Raw genomic sequence first — 19135 nt, 5'->3', positions numbered from 1 at the left:
AGTTGTAACTGAGTCCTAACTATGCCATTAAGTGTCTCAAAGCCCAATTCTCTGCTGGTGCAAGCTGGGTGACAGATAAATTTACACCTCCTTGTTCCAGGAGTACCTAGGTGTTACAAATACTGGACTCTGTTGTGTCAGAATATTTAAGACTAAACTCTTCACTTGCCCAAATAAACTCTAGGATTAGAATTTCTATTTTTTGGTTTGCTAAGTCAGGGTAACTTCATGTGATTTTAAAAAATATTTATTTTATACTTTTCATATAGCTTTATTTAGTTGACCATTTACACTGAAGCAACTGTTGTAATTTTATGTTTAAACTGCGTAAAAATATCCCTACTGATCTACAACTAAAGGAAAGTAACGGAAAGGACATCTATTTAAAAGGCAAAGATCCTGCTACACGTCTCCTCTGTCCACCTATTACTTTTCTTTCTTTTTTAACAGAAAAAAGACTGACTGCTGAATCATACAAGTTCCCTTACAATACAGCCTATGCTGTGTCTTACCTGCATTCAATTCTCATCCAGGTAACACAGTGGGGTAAAGTCTCCCAACACAAGACCAAGCTCAGTGGAGCCTACTGGCATCAGATCTCCAAGGCTTAAGAAGCAGAAAAAAGAAACTGCCTCCTACTTTTGTATTAATGTCTGAACACAAAAAAACTAAAGGAAACAAACACCAAACCACACTACATATGCGGCGAGTATTTAACATTTGACCAAAACGGACTCAGCAGCAAAGCCATGGCAGGTAGCCAAGGCAGGTCAGTCCTGGGCAGCGGCTGCAGTTCCTCAGCAGTGCTGTGCTCGTCTTACAGGAGGAGAGTTAGATGGATCAACCCCAGGCTTCCTTCTGGCGCTAATGTAAAGCCTATAGGAAATACATGCAAATATGGCATAAAAAAGTAACTTTTACTCTGCCCATGGCATGGCTCAAAAGAGAACAGGAGCGTGATCGATTTCTTCTTTGTTATACAGAACGAATTAATACTGGTGATGCCCAGTCTGTGTTTGTGTCTCCAGAGAAGAACAAAGGTCTTCCCTTATCTGAGACCTTAGAGAAAGGAAACCTGCTGGGTTGGCTTCACCTGACCATCAGTAAAGTGGGGAGCTGATGCTGGTGCTAAGCATTATGGAGTACATTATGCAAAAGCTATTAAATGTAGCCTGTTTCCGAACAAGCTGGCTCTTAAAACTGCAATTTTCTTCCAAGGAAATCGCCTGGGTTTTCTTCACCTAAGCATCCACATGAATAGGTAAGTATACAGAATGTTTGCTTGCTGAAGAAAAAAATTCCACCTACTTCTATTAATTAATAACAACCTGAAGAGCAAAGGCCCAGCTGCATGAACTGTGACCGCAGAATTTGCAGAATTTGTGTACTTACAAACGCTGCCTCAGTACATCAGTGTCATGCACAACTGTTAAGCACAAGATTGCCCATTTCTCATGCATGAGTCCGGGCTTTTGCTTACTATGTTCACTCTTCCACCTTAAGATAGTATCTTTAAAGCTGGAAAGAATATAGGAAATACTTGCAGGTGAGTAGTAGTATCAGGCCTTCTGTTTTCTATAGGTTACAGCTACCAGCATTAGCTTAACACAGGACACCCACTACAGTTTCAAGGGGTCCTCTGAACACTGGAATGAAGCATACAGACAAATGTGGTATTCTGGCCTATCCTTTTAGCGGTAGCGATGCCTCTGACACTCTGACCTCCCTCAGCCTTCTTCCTTCAGTTATCCAGAAAATTTGAAGACCCCATTTATGAACCATTCAACATCTTTGAAATTATTGCCAGAAAGTCTCATGAGATACGCAAGATGTTTAGCTGCTGAAGTCTGTACTTTTGGTACCCTACACGCACATAGGTGTAGCCCCTGCGATGCTGCCAAAGCAAGGGAGAGTAAGCTCCAACTTTAGCTTCCTTTCAGTAGATCCAGCCATCTGGGGCAAAACTCACATGCGCAGACAGCAACCGTGTGGTACTTTTATATTCCTTTTTACAACTTTCAACGCAGGCCCAGAGCAATGCGCAGACGGTCTGCTGACCTCCACACGGGCACCAACTTTCTGCTCTAGGAAGCTACAAGCCAGATCGCTGTGATCCATCTCTTTGGCTCCTTGTATACTCTGGATCCTGTAAGATGCCTGTAAGGGACCTGAGAATGGCTGGCTGCGACACGAGAGCTCACAGGAGGGCCGAGGGGAAGAAGGTGGGCGATGGTGGCTGGTGGCAGCACCTCTTCTGCAGCCACAGATCGCTGTCTCTCAGGGCCAGATGATGCCTGGACCCCCTGTTTCTCCCTTATAGCAGGGGCAGGAAGGTGTGTTTGGGGCCAGGGCTGCCAAGGAGGCTGAGAGGAGGTGAATGTGGGAAGAGGAGAAGGCTGCTTGCAGAGGTTGTGGTAGGGCACAGATCCTGGTTATGTGGGGTGCAAAAAAGGTTGCTGCCGCTGGCAAATTGACCCAAAGGGAGGAGGAGAAAATGGAGGCTGGGATGGAGAGGAAGGAGGATGTTAAGTGAATATAGTATCTACATAGTCACAACAGTAGGCACAGTGAAAGCAGGCCTCTTAGTCTCACCTGGTCTTCAGTGAGCTATCGGGAGGTACGGCAGCATGCATTAAAGTGGGGAGAAACTAAGAATACAAATAGGATGTCAAGAAAAGAAAGGCCATTTACTCACCACACTCATGTAATGGAGCATTCGGCCATCCACCTTTCCTTCATCAAACTGGGTCTTATACTGGGGGAGGCCAATGTCATCCAGCCACCCTAAGGCAGAGACAGACACTCATGTTAGTGTGGTAGCCTAGCACCAGTTAGTGTTATTCTCACTCTTTGAGCCCCAAATTAGCCATGATTAGGAACCCCTATTAGAAGTTGCCGCTTCAGTATGAGATAAAATCTTACTGGTAACCCAGTGGTAATCCAGTTTTCCATGATTGTTTTCCTCTTCAGACCCAAGTGCCTGCAGAGCAAGCTGGAGCTTCTTCCGATGCAATGGGTGCTTTATCCCAAGCTCCTGTGAAAGGAAGGAAAGCAGCAAACCTACAGACAATACTGTATTTTATTTCTCCCTCTGCTGAATTACAAATCGTTTCAGAGTCACACTGTACATAGCACTTTGCTGGAGACTTGGCAGGTGTATTTTCTATTTGCTGAACATCAGCATCGTTTTAGCACGTGTTCATCACTAGGAAAAGGCCTGCTCACTGTGATGGATTCATTTCAAAATGTGGTGGATTCCAAACTGTATGCAAATATCAGCCACAGTATTCTCATACCAGGTTAAAAAACCCCACAGTATAAAACATGTTAGCATTCAGAAAAATACTTGATGGGATTACTTCCTTCCCTCCCACTCAGGTAAGGTTAAAAGAATTATTTAGCTAAGACCACATGAAAGTCCCAAGAATTATTTAGTAAATTTATTAGTACTTCCAAATGCCTAACATCTTCCCCAGTTTAGTTGCAAGTGCAGCCATTCCAGGATCTCTTCAATCCCATATACACTTTCACCAGTGCTTGCTAGATAACGTTACCTCTGATAACATTATTACAAGCCACAATGTCCATATCACACTTCCGGTTGTAGTATAACTACAACTTTGAATGAGCTCACTCCCTCATTGAGAAAACAAGGTTACTATTTGGTGGGGACAGTGAGTTGTAAAAGCTGAAAATTCAAATGTTAGCAATGTGGATTCAAAGTATAGATTGAATCAACTTTAAAATTGTTTCTAGTTTTAGAAAACAAGACTTAAACAATTCTATAATGATTTAAGACAAAGAAACTGATCACCCTTGTGTGTAACAAATCCTCATTCCTCTTTGTGTAAAATGTGCAGAGAATACAGTCAGACCAAACCAGCAGCTTTTTACACCTTTCTCACACAGGCATAAAATAACTGTACCATACACAAGTGCTAATGAATCTACAGACCCCATATGATAATGAGGCACTCTTGTGTGCGTATTTTTAAAGTGACATAGCTGATGGATATGTCCATGCTTAATGATGTTAAACCACATATTTTTAACTGTTAGTTTCATTACAGAGCATTACATTCTTAGGAAGTTTCATCTAAAAAGAAACAGATTTAGCATTGTTGAAGATGACAGAATTTTAAAAATTTGTTTTTTTAATCCTACTGGGTGCACCTCACAGACATGATTTACATGCACAGAAATAGCAATTTTTTGTACGCTTAATTGAAAGCAGTGTTTCCAGTATTTCTCACCTTTTCCAGATCCTGCTGAGAAGCCTGCAGAAGCGTTTGCCCAGACAGTATCCAGTGTTTGCCATTACTAATGTACGAGCCTAGCCCTTGGTCCTGGAGCCAGTTGCAAACCTGCTCCTTCGTCCACTTTGCGAATGGCATGTCCAGCTCACTACAGATTTTACCAAAAAGACTGATAAATCCCATGTCTCAAATCTCCTGTTCTCATACATAACGATAAAACCAAAACCAGTATTCTGTGGGAGTTGGGACAATCTCCTTGGGAGAATGTGCATCACGGTCGGCCCCATGAGGCAGAGGGTGACCCTACTTCTCAACTATCAGCACCACGAAGCGCTGATCGCTGCTGATCTCCTGCCACTATCACAATAAACAGAGTCTATTACTACCACTGAAACAAGCACCTCTGCTGCTAGGGTGGCTGAAACACTGAAGAGAGACCATAATGTTCTACTTCAGCCTTTAATCCCCAGAAGTGCAGCAGGAAACGTACCAGAGGAATATCTGTCATTGCCACATGAGGGCTCACCCCCCACTTTGCACGGCCTCACAGCTGCACTCCTGCGAAGCTGTGGACAAGGAAGGTTCCACTCGCAGCAGGACTCTACCACCCAACCAACCTCAACCCCACAAAGACCATCTCTTAAAGGAGGAAATGGCCTGGATCCGCCTGCTTCCATTTGCCAAACGTACCAGAGGAATATCTGTCATTGCCACATGAGGGCTCACCCCCCACTTTGCACGGCCTCACAGCTGCACTCCTGCGAAGCTGTGGACAAGGAAGGTTCCACTCGCAGCAGGACTCTACCACCCAACCAACCTCAACCCCGCAAAGACCATCTCTTAAAGGAGGAAATGGCCAGGATCCGCCTGCTTCCATTTGCCAGGAAGAGGGGACATTTCATTTTGGCACCGTGCTTCTCCTTTGGACCCCGTGCTTGACTGGAGCTGCCGGGAAGGCAAGCGCCAGCACACTTGGCACCACTCGTCTTACTTGTGAGATTGCCCCAGGTCTCGAGACCAGCCCAGCCGTGGCCCCGCCGTTGCTCTTGTCCCTCCTCTTTTGAACTCCGTCTCGGACATGTCATCTGGGTTGAAGGTAGTAGACTGACTTCTTTTAAGTCTAGTTGAAAGGAAGAAGGCATTCACATTTGGCTAAGGAAAAATCATGCTTCCACTACTGCAACCAATACAGGTAAGATCTCCTGCAGGGTTGGTAGCTCTTCCTCCACCCCATGCTGACCTGCTGTTAGCTCCCTCAAATGCCACACTGGCTCCTGCTTTTGAGAGAGTAAGCCATGGAGCCAGAGGTTGGAGGGGGAAAAAGGGAAGATGTGTTCCCAGCAAACCCCAGTGCAAGCCCCAGCTCTGGAGAACAGTCATTTCTCATCTTTTACTTACTTTCCAAATAACTTCTTGATCCCTCTGGCCTTTTTCTTGGAATCTGGAGAAGGTGGAGTCATCTGTAGACTATCCGTTTCTTTTGGGCGAGGGGGCAAGCCAGCCAGATCCAAGTGGTCTGCAGATCCCTTCTCCGTTTCAGCTATTAGAAAGCAAAAGCCCCGTCAAGACTCACTTGCACAGGACTGAAAACACACTCCTGAACTTGGGAACAACTCTTCTAGAATTACTGACAGCTTCACAGTAAGGAAATGAGGCAACAAGGGATGGGAAAATCCAGGAGAAACAAAACATGTTCCTCCTTCATGGGTCTGACTGGGAACACTCCAAGGCAATGCTCTGCACCGGTTAAGTGCCTTGCATCCAAGGTGGGCAAAAACCACCTCATGAATCAACCAGTGAATTAAATCCTAAACTCACTCTTCCTTGGGGAATGCTCCTAGAGTCCTTTCACAGACAGCCAAGGCATGTGGATGCCCGGAACAATTCAGTGCCATGGCAGGGCACCATCCCCAAAGCACAGAAAAGGAAATCATTTCCCTGCAGGCATCTTGCAGTATCCCATGAACCCCCCACCCAGGAAATTCCAGCAACAACCAACTCCTCCTGCCCCAAGAGCAGGAGGGCCCTTGTCCCCTCACATCTACAAACTGTGGAGTATTTTGCTCCTCTGCAGAGAAATACCAGGGAGTTCAGGCTCTGTCTGAACTAGATCTTCTCTTTCAAGGGATGCACAGAATGCCTCCGAGAGTGCCTACACATTACCACCCACTCTAAAAGCATGAAATCTTTGACCTGTAGCTGTTACTTTCTATACCAACAAACCTGAGGGCTCCTGTCCCCAAAAGGGAAGTTTTCACAAGGTTGTTTAGTAAAAGCTAAACTAACAGAGAAGAAAACTATTTTAAGATCATTTAAAAAGAAAACTAAAAGAATTGCAATATCTACTAGGCTACATAAGCGGAGGTGTGCCAGCAAGTGCCAGATAGCTGAATAAAACCACCACGTGGAGCTTATGCCACTTACTTGCTGAGGAACAGTGGCAGCATGCGCCTGTTCAGATGAAGCAGCTGTGGCAAGGCAGCCTGCAGCAGGCTGACAGTCCAGCCTGTAACCACTTTTACCATCTTTTACCATGGCTGTGTAATTACATGGCCACCATTTGTTTTTGAAACGGACTCTCAGACTTCCAGGAGAAACCCAAAGAAGTTACGTGAATCAAGGTAAAGCGTATGCTGCTGGGACATGTGGTCTCAGGCCAGGTTAATGCTGAGGCAGCCACAACGTGCCACACACAGCGACAAACTGCAGGCTTCGCCAGTGTAGCTTTCTGCTGGGCAAAGTTTAGATGATTCAGCCAGAATACATTTGAACACGTCCCATTTTCCACCGATGCTTTAGATATTAAACCTTGCAGTGAAGCATCAAGGTCACATAAAAGATTATTTCCGGGCACTTTGGTTTGACCGCTATGGAATACGGGGATCCTGCCAGTAAGAGACAGCACTAATGTCGAACCAGGCTTTTGCATTTGTGGTTTTTGCTTTACTTGTATAAGAAAAAGTGCTAGCTTAGAAAAAACACATTTAAACAGCATTCTAGAGAGAATACTAGGACAAGGTTGGGTGCATTAGTAGCAGAGATTTGCGGGTATTGCAATGTTTGCTCCTCACGCCTCGTTCCCTTTCATGCCCTGACACAAACCCGTAGGAACAGCTGACATTTAAGGGGCCACATGGAAAGCCGAGAGGGTCCAGAGCAGGGTCCAGGTCTCTTCCTTTGTCAGCCAGGGGCACACCGGGTGGCTGTACAACCACCCCGACTGACACAGCTCTGCTTGCTAAGGCAGGACCCTGCAGGTCTTGCCTGCCCTTGCCAGAACCACCCAGGGAATGCTCACATCCCAAGACTGGTTTTTATTACGTGAATGACTCCATCCCCATCTGCCCCAATTATTCTCGTTCAATTATTATATAATAAATATAACTACATCTTAGAAGAGGAATTACGTATCCTTCCCCCCAGAACTCCCCTGAGTGAATGCCTGGGAAACACACCTCATTCCCTGTTTTGCCACACTTTAAGCTCTTCCAGGGACTCCAGGGCAGACGACAGCACAAAGGTGCCACCGGTATTTAAACATCACCGATTCTCACCTGGTACCTTGGTCTGTAGGTAACTTTGTACTCAAAGTTACGGCAAAGGTCTCTGCAAATTAACCCGCAATCTCTCTCATTAGTAGCAGTTACTGAGAAATGGTGCAGCTGACTCGTAGCAGAGGGCAGATGTTACATGAAAACTTCTTTTAGTGATGGACAAAAGTTTCGATGCAGAGCTCTGGTGTCTAGTTCTTGTTTGAAAGTGTGTGGCCATAACCAGCTGTTAGCAGCAGTCACAACACAGCGCTGGTACAGGCAGACATGCAGGATTACTATACCTAAAGTAGGTGCACTTGCACTTCGACTGCGATCTTCAGATATCCAAACAACGCACATAACCACACGCAGCACAATGGGAGAGAACACGCAGAGGGACAAGGTAAAACACAGTTCAAAACTTACATCAGCAAAATACAAGACAAAAGGAGGGAGGTACATGAGACACATGCGCCACACGCAATGCTGAATTCACACAGAGATTAGGATTACCAATTCACTGTTAATCCTCCTCTCACAAAAAAAGAAATGCAGTAGAGCTCTCTGGTGGAGAGGATAAAACAGCACCGTGGTCACTTCGGTGCAGGGAGGTCACTTGCTCCATGACACATTGGGCAGGTGACTCACGTGGGCTCCTGTGAGGTGGCAAGTATCTGGACACCAGCTTTACAGATGGAAGCACTGAAATCCGGGTAACATAAATAACTTAAATTCACAGGACCCTGACCTAGATGGCCCATCTTCCAATCCTGTATGACAGCCACAAGTACTCCACTTTGTTAGACAAATTAATTTCAAGACAAAACAAGTGATTACACAAAAGCACACATGAAATAAACCAAAGCAAAGAGTCTAACCCTCAGAACAGACTGTACATCATATTCCAAGTAGGCTAGCAAGTTCCCATGCTGTATGTCACTGGCAAATATGGGCAATGTATAATAAATGTGTAGGTATGTTATTTCTTTGAACAAAAGTCTAAAATTGTCTTTGATTAGGTAAGAACAGGAGACTCTTCTGCTCAACAAAGCAGAAGCTATCCCCCTTCAGGCTTCTGAAAGATAGAGCCAAATTCCTAAATCTTGTGCAAGAGAGCGCCAAAACCTTTAGACGAATGACAGTAGATCTGATGCACAGACTCACTTGATGCTGGAAAGCCAAGAGAGCGCCAAAACCTTTAGACGAATGACAGACTCACTTGATGCTGGAAAGTGGAAAGACTACTATGGCAGAGTTGGTGGCAACAGCGGCTTCTGCATTAAGCAGAACATTTTGTCACATGCACATGTCATCAAATGACAATATCAAAACAAGCCCCCTCCATTGCAGGTCCAAAAATCAAAATGAGCTTGAGTAACTTGTCAATCCTGTTCCTGTTGTCACCATCTCTTTTGCAAGTCTGCTTAAATACACATAAAATAAAGAGGAAGACTGAGTGGTGCTGCCTCATTTCTGTACATCTGAGAATCTTATGAGAGATATACTGAGAATGGATCCAGGGGGAAAAAAAAGCCCACAAATCCCATGTGTGAACCTCTGGCTGGACAGCTAGCATTTCAGAACAGCAGCAATCCACTACAAGGTCCCATGGGAGATATCACAGCAGAGGCTGAAGCAGATCAAATACTTCATAACATCAGTGAGGTTTTTTTCTGTTTTTTTTTGTTGCTGTTTGGTATTTTCCAAACATTCTACTGAGAAAGTGCTACCAAGCCACAGTGAAACTAAGGCTGGCCTTCCTGCTTCTTAAGACAGTCACAGTTGCTGTTAAGACCCTTCAAAATACACAGAACATGCATGCAGGTGCACAATACCTACCCAGATTGGGGGCACTCGCAGTCCTCTTGTTATTTTTTATCTTGAAAAAGCCTCGTCCAAACGAAGATCTGGCCTTACGGGTACCAAAACTATCCTCATCGCCTGTGCCACCATGAGAAGGAGACTTTGGAGGGAGGGTTGCGAAATTATTAACTTCCATAGGAGGCTTAACCTGCTCAAGTTAGGGAAATAAAGATTCAGTATCAGGGAATTGCAAAAGGCCTTTTGGGAGAGAGTGCAAAGGGACTGCTGACAGATAATCTGGACAGTCCTTCTCTTTGGTTACTACAAGAAAACAGAACGTAAAAGCCATAAAGGAAAACATAAGTGAGATCTTAATTTTAGTATGTTCAGGACCCAGGATTACTATCGCTACCTTCTAAGAGTTAACATGTCTTCTTTAAGATGTTTATCAGTTTCTGCAAGGCTGGCTTACAGGTGTGGAAAAGGTAAAAAAACAGCCCTGGAAAGCTTTGAACTTTTCCAGCTTTCCAGGGTTTCTGTGTCCCTCACTGGTAGCTGTAAGGGATTGTGGGAAGCAAAGAGAGAGATGAGACCCCCACAGTATATCGATTCCCTGCCAAGTGTCAGATAGCTCTTTTTGTCTATCACTGCTCTGCAATCCAAGAATTAATGAATTAATTGACTATGTCCACTGTCAAAGCTGAGGGACATTAAGTATCAAGCAAGGAGTGTAAATGCCAGGACAGAGATCAGACACCGATTTAAAGCAGCAGTTTTAACCTTGTCGGTTGTTTCACTATCTCTTTAAAAGAAGGAGAACACATTCACAATCCAAACATGATCCTTTGGCTTTTGCTGAATCGATACAGCCTTCACCCCACAAGTGGTATCTGAGGAACATCATCTCTGCTCAGGTCTTCCTATAGGTAATAATTGTTACATGCAAACTATGCCCATACAGTACCGCAGGGTAACTGTTCTGCAATGAACAGTCTTTTTAGGAACACAGTTGCTACTCACAGAAAACAATTTGGAAAGCCAGAGGTTTTTAAAGAGACGCTAATGAAAGGTAATTACAGAGTCAGCAGAATACTTAACGGTTAGTTTTGCTAATTATTCAGTGGTAGAATATGTGGGGGAAACATTAGCTTAGACAGCAACCTTATGCTCAACCAGACCAAAGGATAAGCCATGTGTGAGAGGACAAGAATGTGCGAGACAGACTGACACTGAAGCGATGGTGAAAACCATCATATACTCCTCGCTATCTTGCCGCAGGTCTGCTGTTCCCCCTCTGGAACTGCGTGCCGCAATTTCACACAACTGAACCCCTCCACACCCGCTCGCTGTCTCTGTTTCTCCATGTACACGCACAAGCGCGCACACACGTTACCTCTGTTGGCTTCGGTGCAGAGTCTCTGTCCTGTTAGGGAAAGCTTAAGACAGACATTTAAAAAGTCATGGTTTATACCCAGTATTCAATTCATTACAGTTATCTTGAGTTAAATTCTGACTGAAACACCCTTCCCTGTCCATTTCTCCCCCCTCCTCCAAATGAATCTCTTCAGAGCTGTATTTCACACAGATTAATTCTTGCTGCCTTTGAGGTCAGCAAGCTGACATGAAAATACGGTTGCTTCGGTTTATTTTGCAAAGGATTAGCTGTGTACATAATTAGCGACGCGTAGTCTGTTAAGGCACTAATGGGCACATCTGGCTGAAGGGACCCAAAGCAGCAATCAGACAGGGTAGAAGCCAAGTAGATAAAATATCCACAGCCTCTACTCCTTGGCTGTCCAAACAACCAAAAAAACCCCAAACCCTAACCCATGAACTCTAGCTCTCATCTTCAAGTTATGGTTACATTTTCAGACCTGTCAACATCCCTCCTGAGCTGTAAGGCACAGCTCAGTAGCTTGGGTACCAGGGAACTCCAGAGCTTTTAGGAGTTCAGGTTGTCAGAAAAGCGCACAGAAATGGCCCTGATTTAACGACACTGTTAGAGGCTAAGCTGCTTTTGGTCACTTTGAAAGAGACCTAAACTGAAGCTATCACCAGACATACAAAGGCCCAGTATTTTGTTCCCAACCACCTAAAACAGTCACCCCAGACTGTATTTTGTAATCCGCTAATTACATAGCCTTTCAAAATTATTTGCCTTTAACACAGGTAGGAAGTGGAGGTGGGACTTACTTTCTTCTTGTCTTAAATCAGAAAAGCATATCAACTAAAACCAAAGTATCTCACTGTATAAAGAAAAACGCAGCAAGAGCCTCAGGTAAATGCCTCATGCAAAAAAAAAAAAAAAAAAAGCACCATCGTTTTCAAGGAAGATTTTCTCCTTTAATAAAATCTGGGAGATGTCACATGTACGTTACCACTGCTAACACATGAGGAGCCCTACTCTGACTCAGAATTTCTCAGAAGGTGGCAACAGAGCATCCATGGGGTCACTGCCACAACAGAGACGTCACCCCTGTTTCTAAGGAAGAAGTAAAAGACCAAACCAACCGCTTCAGATGCCTCTTTTCTCAAACTGCTCAGACTGCTGGACTTCTGCAGTGAAGAAGTTCTGAAATGACAACATAAAAACCCAAGCCAAGTTACTGGAATTAAATTTGCTAAGGTAAACACACCCTCAGGAATCAGCTTTAAAGAAAGCATTATAATACATGATGAGATATGCTAAAAGCAAAGACGTTTTGAATTAAGGCAATCAATGCACTAACCAGAGCCCGTGCAATTTGATGACAGACTGTAAGAACCTCCACATTGTAATTACTGCTTCAGTGATACGATGCCTACCTTTGGTTATTTTCGGCTGCTTATTTAATGTTATATTTTCAGAAGCACAAGCAAAAGTTACAGAGGCAAAGGAAGTGATATAAACAAAAGCTATGAAAAACAGTATTTTTAGCAGCAGGCTTCTGACTAATTTAATCCTTAAAGAAACCAAGCATATTAACTCTAGCATGTGTGTTTTAGTATTTTATCTTCAGCTCCATTTTCCATTTCAGACCAGATATCCCCCAAATTCTGGTGGGATTTACAGTCTAGAACACTTAAGACTGGTTCAAAAGAAAGTTAGCATTAAAGTTTTTCCTGCAAGCAGGTATAAATGAAGAGTACCTTCACTGAATTTTACAAAGTTACCTATCTTTATACCAACATAAGGGGAGTAGAATTTGGCTTTTGGAATAGTCTCGTGGCACTGACTAAGTCACTCAAAAACAGCTGCTGAGCCTCACACTGTGTACCAGACAAACCCTGTTGACTTAGGCTCCTTACTAACAAATCGCTTTGACTCAGCTTCGAGTCCCTAAATAGTCCCACTGATTTCCCTAGGCAATATGGCTATGTGGCAGAAATTAAAACTATTTTTTCATTGTAGTCAACTGATAACCTTTCCCCCACTATCAAAAGAAAAAAGAACATCATGTGCACATGTACTACAGAAAACTGTAATTTTCAAAGTATATTTGGCAGTCTACAACCCGATTAGAGACGCTTCGCAATGTAAAAGAAATTAACTGCATATGTGCACAGATAAAGCATTGGGAAATAACGATCACGAAAATATAGGACATGAGCAGAAAACCACCACTAATTATCATCTTGGCTAGCATTAGTTGACATATTTACACTTGTATGTGAAATATGGGGGGTGCGTTGGGGGATTTCAAGTCAACAATCACATATAAATATGTTTCCTAAGCATTTTTATTATGATACTTACACTGGACTATCACACAGCTGAGTTTCTGGGGAGGAACCTGTTGATCTTCCTTCACTGTGAAACCAAAAAAGATATAAAAAAAAAGCAAGGCATTTGGGGATCCACCCCAAATACCTTGCTGATACAGAAATCCTATCATCTCAGCCTGCTTTAATCCTGTTATCACTTTACCTGTTACGGTACTAACGCATGGTGAATTTTCCCCTCTGCTGTGGTGTGTCTTGTAAAAGACAAAGGACAAAGGTGAGCTGAAAAACCCCAGAAAAGACATCTCGCACTGTAAGTTGATGACAATATGGCACCATTCAGCTTAAATAAATGCAGAAGTTACAGCACGTGCAGGGTCTGCAGCAGCACCAAGTAGTGGAGGTCACCGGCTCCCTGTGCGTCACCCCCAGTGCGGCGAATTCTGCTGCAGGTTAGTGCTTTGTTTGGGTTTTTCCAAGACAGGACACAGATGAAATCCCTGCTGGCGATGGCTAGAGCTGCATGAGGCACAGCACAGCAGGAACTAAGCAAAGCTGGTCTTCTGGATAGGATGCTTTCCTTGACTGGAACTGGAAAAATCACAAACCAACTTGTGTTTGTGCTGATTTTTCACATTGAGATAGATGATGGTTTTAAGCCAACAAGACTTTCTTGTCTCTGGATTCTTAGTAATCGATACTCATTTAGGTAAAGCCAGGGATTTGGACCCAGAAGAAAAAAGGCTAGCATTTGTCTAGCTGCAAGTCTGGTGTGCTTTTCAGTACTCACTGCAGTGCCAGTCCAGGTCTGCAAGGGATTCCTCACCCAGGCAAGTGGGTGCAGGCTTAGAAATGCTGGAGGAAGCCAACAGCCACTTCCCACCCAGGAGGCTGCCACTGGGTTCAAGCATGGGGGGCCCCTGGGTGCCACAGCTCATCCACAGCCCCGGGGTGCAGCCACACATCCCTGCCCCAGCTTCCCTGGGATGCTGTGCCTATGCGTTTCGTCCAGCTTTCAAAATCTCATGCAGGGCTCTCATAAGAGCGAGCGAAGAACTATCTCTGCATTTTGTCATGCCAAAGGACAGCAGCAAGGATAGCTCTTTCTCTGATCTTTTGAAACACTGCTTGGGTTTCCTTCGGGGGCTCCATTAACAGCTCAAGGTTAGAGCTGGACAGTTCTTCTGTTGCACTTTTGGCAGTGCCTTACACCAGTCTTTAGTAACTGTGGGAAATGTCTGAATGCAAATCATCAGGGATGCATTTGTGCTAGCACAGCCAACACTATCTCAAGCCAGACCTAGATGATGTAAACCTAGATAAAAATAATGATTCTGTGTCCTTCATTACATTAGATAAGTTTTTCTCTCCTTCTGTTCATTTTTTGCAAAGCAGCTGGTATAGTGTATGAGTGCTGCTACAAGCAGCAGCAACCAAACTAACACTTGCTGGAAAAGACTTCATCAATGCACTTCATGAACATAAGCTTAGTTGGCTATAGCCAGTCAAGTGAATGCTACTCTTGTTTAACTGACTTAATGACTTGACAATACAGTAACTGACAGATTATTACTATAATTAATTGGATTTACAATTGAAAAATACATGGAAACAATAATACCTCAGTTCACTTGCAGGATCTGGCCTAGGCTGTGTTTTCACTTTCTCTGCAACAGTTTCTGAGCTCTTGGATGTTGATGAAAAAGAAGGGATTGAAATCTGTAAAATACTGGTGTGGATCTGTAAGGAATTCTAAAAAAAAATGAAGAATATGTGTTACACTGTTTTGAGCCAAAAATAAGCAGTCATCAATGAAAAAAGATAAACTATGAAAAGAAGGATCTGAAATAAGATTTTTAAAAGTGATTTTTTTTCTTTCTTTCTGTTATAATACAACGATTTACTACTTGAGAGATGGCACTAAAGATAAAACATGAATCACTGCACAGATAAGCTACAGCATGGACAAAAATCTCACAAGTCTGCCAAAGCTGCTTGCTAAATCTATCTCTACCACAGACCCCGGGAAGGGTAGTTAACTTTTCAGGTTAATACTGTCCTCAGCCACTCAGAGAATACCAAAAAGCTGCTAAACAATTTAATTTACTTTTCTTCATAGTATATTCATGCTGTTTAGTTAAGTAAGTCAAGTCCCTGCTCTGACTCAGAGCTCTAAGAGAAGAGATCTATAGCTTTATTACTGGAAAATGTGATTTTAAACATCAGAGGTTGGACCACAGCCTACTTAGCATTTAACTGAATGGATGTAATGATGATTGCATCCTTTTAAATATGACAGGATATATTAAGTAAGTCCCAACATGTTTACTTCAAGTTCCTGACAAATTAAATGCAGCTGCTAAACCAGCTATGCTTGATATGAGAAGTAATTTCTATGTTTGATAGGAAAAATAGTTTAGACCCATTTTCATGATAAATACAGCTATTTGCTGTCTCCTGATCCCATTTGATGATTAAGAAAAATAAATTTAACTGAACTCAAATGAAACTCCTCAAGAGCTTTCACAAGAAAATTACATTTTCCAAAGCTATATGGGACATTACTGTAAACTGTGCAAGCCCGAAAAAATCTTTTCAGAAACTTGAGTTTTGGCATCTGCAATATGAATCCAGCAGAAGCAATGTTTTCAAGGAGTGATGGCATTAAGTGAGGAAGAAAAAAAAGATACCTCCTCATGAATATTCATGTTAAACTCATCGTGGATTGGAGATGCTGTTACTGGGGTCGGGGATGGGCTTTTCTCTGGGTCAGTCAGACTTGGTGTGTCCAATAAAACCGTGGAAACAGACCCCGAATTCAAGAAGTCTTCACCGTCACTTTCCTTGCCTGAAGAGAGAGAAGATGGAAACTTGCTGGCTTTAATTCTACATGATGACCCTCTCTCCCATGCAAGGCGCAGCTGGTGTGCTCATTTATGGGCCAAAAGGGGAAAAGGCTAGGATTTACTTTTTTTTTTAGGACAGATTACAACAGGAGAATGGGAGCCATTGCCAAATGCCACTTCCCAATTCAACCACTGCAACATAGCAGGGTTGGAGCAGAGGGAGGACATACACCTGGCAGCAAAAAGCCCAGCAGATGCCCTTAGGGCATTTAGTGGGATCAGTTTCACAAGCTGAATAAACTGGAGTACTTATTTCCAGTCCCGGTGGAAATTCATACTGGAATTTCATACTAAATACTTCATTTCCCTTATTCACTAGGCAAAGACCAGGGAGTCAAGTGTGCCTGCAACTTAAGATGTCTCTATGGTATCTTCAGGTTACCCATAGGAAAAATGCAGCCCACTGCACAAGTCTAACACCAGCTTTTAAGCAACTACAATTATGCATGCAGACTGCCACAAGCTGAGTGCATCTCAGTTAGTTAATGCTGTAGTCCACACCAGCATTTGGCATCCTCTGCTCCCAGCAAGCGACTTGCTGCTCCTGAACGGCCTCAGTACTACCAAAAGGCTTGGATTTCCATGCTTGTCCCAGATACCAGAGTACTGACACTGTCAAGAAAACGTTAAAGGCAACCAATACTTTCTAAAAAGCGAGCAGAAACCTAGCACTCATTGCCAAAGACCTGATGCAAACACAAGCCAAAGTCTGTTCATAGCAAAAACTTCTCTTGCCCATTTTTTCACTGCCTGAAATCTCTGTCCATGCTCCACAAATTGACCATAAAGCACAGCTCCCAGAGACGTGGGGTCTGTTTTAACATCCTCCTGTCTTTGAAGGCATAACACCGTGGGAAAGAGCAGTACCTATTACAAAAAGCTACTCCTCCAACACTCAGCATGGTGTTTTGCCCCCATCACCAGCTTTCCTTTTCCCTCACTGATAATGTGCTTTCCCAGCCTTCCAGATCAAAGGCATGCAGCTGTGTCCTTAGTGCCCCTCAGTGGTTGCAAGGAAGGAAAAGCCCTTACAGACCAAGATCCGAAGTCAACATGCAGTTTTCAGCCCAGCATGCTCTGGCACATGTCAGCTCCTGTCCAGGCTTACATCCATGATGCCGGACTAAGAGAAGCTGCTTCCTGAACCCACCGCTGCACCCACCTCAGGGCTGCAGTGCTCGTGGGGGAGCAGGACAGACAGCTGGAGACTGTGGTTGAGGGCTTTCATGCAGCCCTGCAAATCAGCTGGCAACCTCAGGAGCAGAGGTCAGGATCTCACTGCTGCAATTCCTGCCTCCCCACATGGATGGCCTCTCAAAAGCAAGGCAGAAGCAAAGAGGGGCCACCAGGAACCTTTCTTTTCCATGGGTCTTAGCCCCAGTCTTGGCACCATGTCCAGATGGGGCTCTGCCCTCCACTTTTCCTACCTTAGCCCAAGACAGCAGACCCAAGAGACCAAACGTGAATCCACCATCACAAAAATACATATTTGGCCTCCTCGCTCATTTCTGGCTATTGACAATCGTCACTCTTTGAAAGGATCCCTGCAGGCTCCTACATCCCTCTCCTAGGAAGCGCATCCACCTCCAACATTTGCATGGCCAACAAAAGCCACAAGCCCTTGTCTGTCCTAAAGAAGCTCAAGCAACGAGCTCCAGTCAATTCAAGGTATGTGGAAGACTGGATTGGCCTTCTCTGGCCTTCAGAGGATTCAATGATAAAGGAAGTTTCCGTAAGGCAGTAAATACAACACTGTGGTGCACAGACTTGCGCATATGATCTGCATACATTATCAGAATGCTAACGTCTAAAATTTGTTGAGGACAGATCTTTCAGAGAACAGTGACCTACAAAAATGCAACTTGAGTGCTGAAGTAACAGGATGATGCAGGGAAAAAATCCACTAGGCCAGGATTATTGCTGTAAAGGGAGATGCTAGTTTTCTAACATCTAAGTGTTTTCATCTGAAAACCCAGAACCGTTTCAGTGTAATGTTCTGCACGTGTTTCTTTTGATTTTCTTTTAAGGGAGAAAGGAGAGAGACGGGGTATTCAATGCAATTACATCAAACTGATGATCACCTCAACATTTATCACCTTTGGGGATCAGAAGCTACTGGATCTGGAAACCTCCACCAGTCTTAGAACATATGGAATGGACTGTTACATATTACGATATGGATTATAGCTACCATTTCAGGCACACACAGTTAAGCTCATTATCTGGTGGCAGAAAAGGCTTTTTTCTTGGGGGGTGGGGAGGGAGTGGCGGTGGTATGAAAAAAGACTGTTAGGAAAAGCCAGCCTGGCCACCCACTGTGGTAAGGAAGGACAACTATTCCACAGCTGCTGCATGTGGTGGTTTGTGAAGGCTTCATCACGTGCCAAAGACATGGTGTGTCATCGCAACACAGTCCTGGCAGCACATCCACTTTGCTATGGGCATTTTTGCAGCTCTCGGGCATTGCTATTACAGTGTGCACAGCCGCTGAGGCGGTGCTGGTTTGGTTTGTAGGAACGTGTGTGCTCAGGCACTGCTCTGCTCAGCTACCAACCCCTCCTCAGGAATATACGCCAGAGAGGGGAACAGCAATTTTTAGCAGTTAAGGTAGCAGCCAGCCCTGAAGGGCATTTCAGGAGGCTATGGAAAGGGGCTGAGAGCTTATCATATTCAAACTAATTTTACAAGGGGGAAATAAGCAACATGACAATAATAGTTACTACTACCAGATGGTAAATGGGACAGCACCCAAACATGCAGCTGCTTGGATAAAAAAGGCAATTTATCAGTTCACACCAGTTGAAGAACTGGGTTTCACTCTACCTAAGAGATGCCTCCAAAGATAGTAAGTCTAAGAATTGATATAACACTACCGCAATGCACCTAGAGTTTAAATGAGAGTAGAAAAAATAAAGGAAAGTTGTGACTGTGCTTC

General features: G+C 43.9%; 1 protein-coding gene across 1 annotated transcript in view; it reads right to left on the bottom strand.

Moving 5' to 3' along the window:
* Positions 1-19135, bottom strand: part of PPFIBP1 (PPFIA binding protein 1) — an 82891-nt gene that overhangs the window by 6386 nt on the left and 57370 nt on the right. Inside the window, 11 exon segments of the mRNA XM_009648760.2 lie at positions 2696-2784; positions 2923-3034; positions 4254-4404; positions 5248-5376; positions 5655-5796; positions 9629-9800; positions 10986-11015; positions 12104-12164; positions 13329-13382; positions 14916-15046; positions 15985-16180. Of these exon segments, the coding sequence (XP_009647055.1) occupies positions 2696-2784; positions 2923-3034; positions 4254-4404; positions 5248-5376; positions 5655-5796; positions 9629-9800; positions 10986-11015; positions 12104-12164; positions 13329-13382; positions 14916-15046; positions 15985-16180 (1267 nt within the window).

This window comes from Egretta garzetta, unplaced genomic scaffold, assembly GCF_000687185.1.
Source record: "Egretta garzetta isolate BGI_Z169 unplaced genomic scaffold, ASM68718v1 scaffold81, whole genome shotgun sequence".
Taxonomy (NCBI): domain Eukaryota; kingdom Metazoa; phylum Chordata; class Aves; order Pelecaniformes; family Ardeidae; genus Egretta; species Egretta garzetta.
This window is presented reverse-complemented; position numbering and strand designations above follow the sequence as displayed.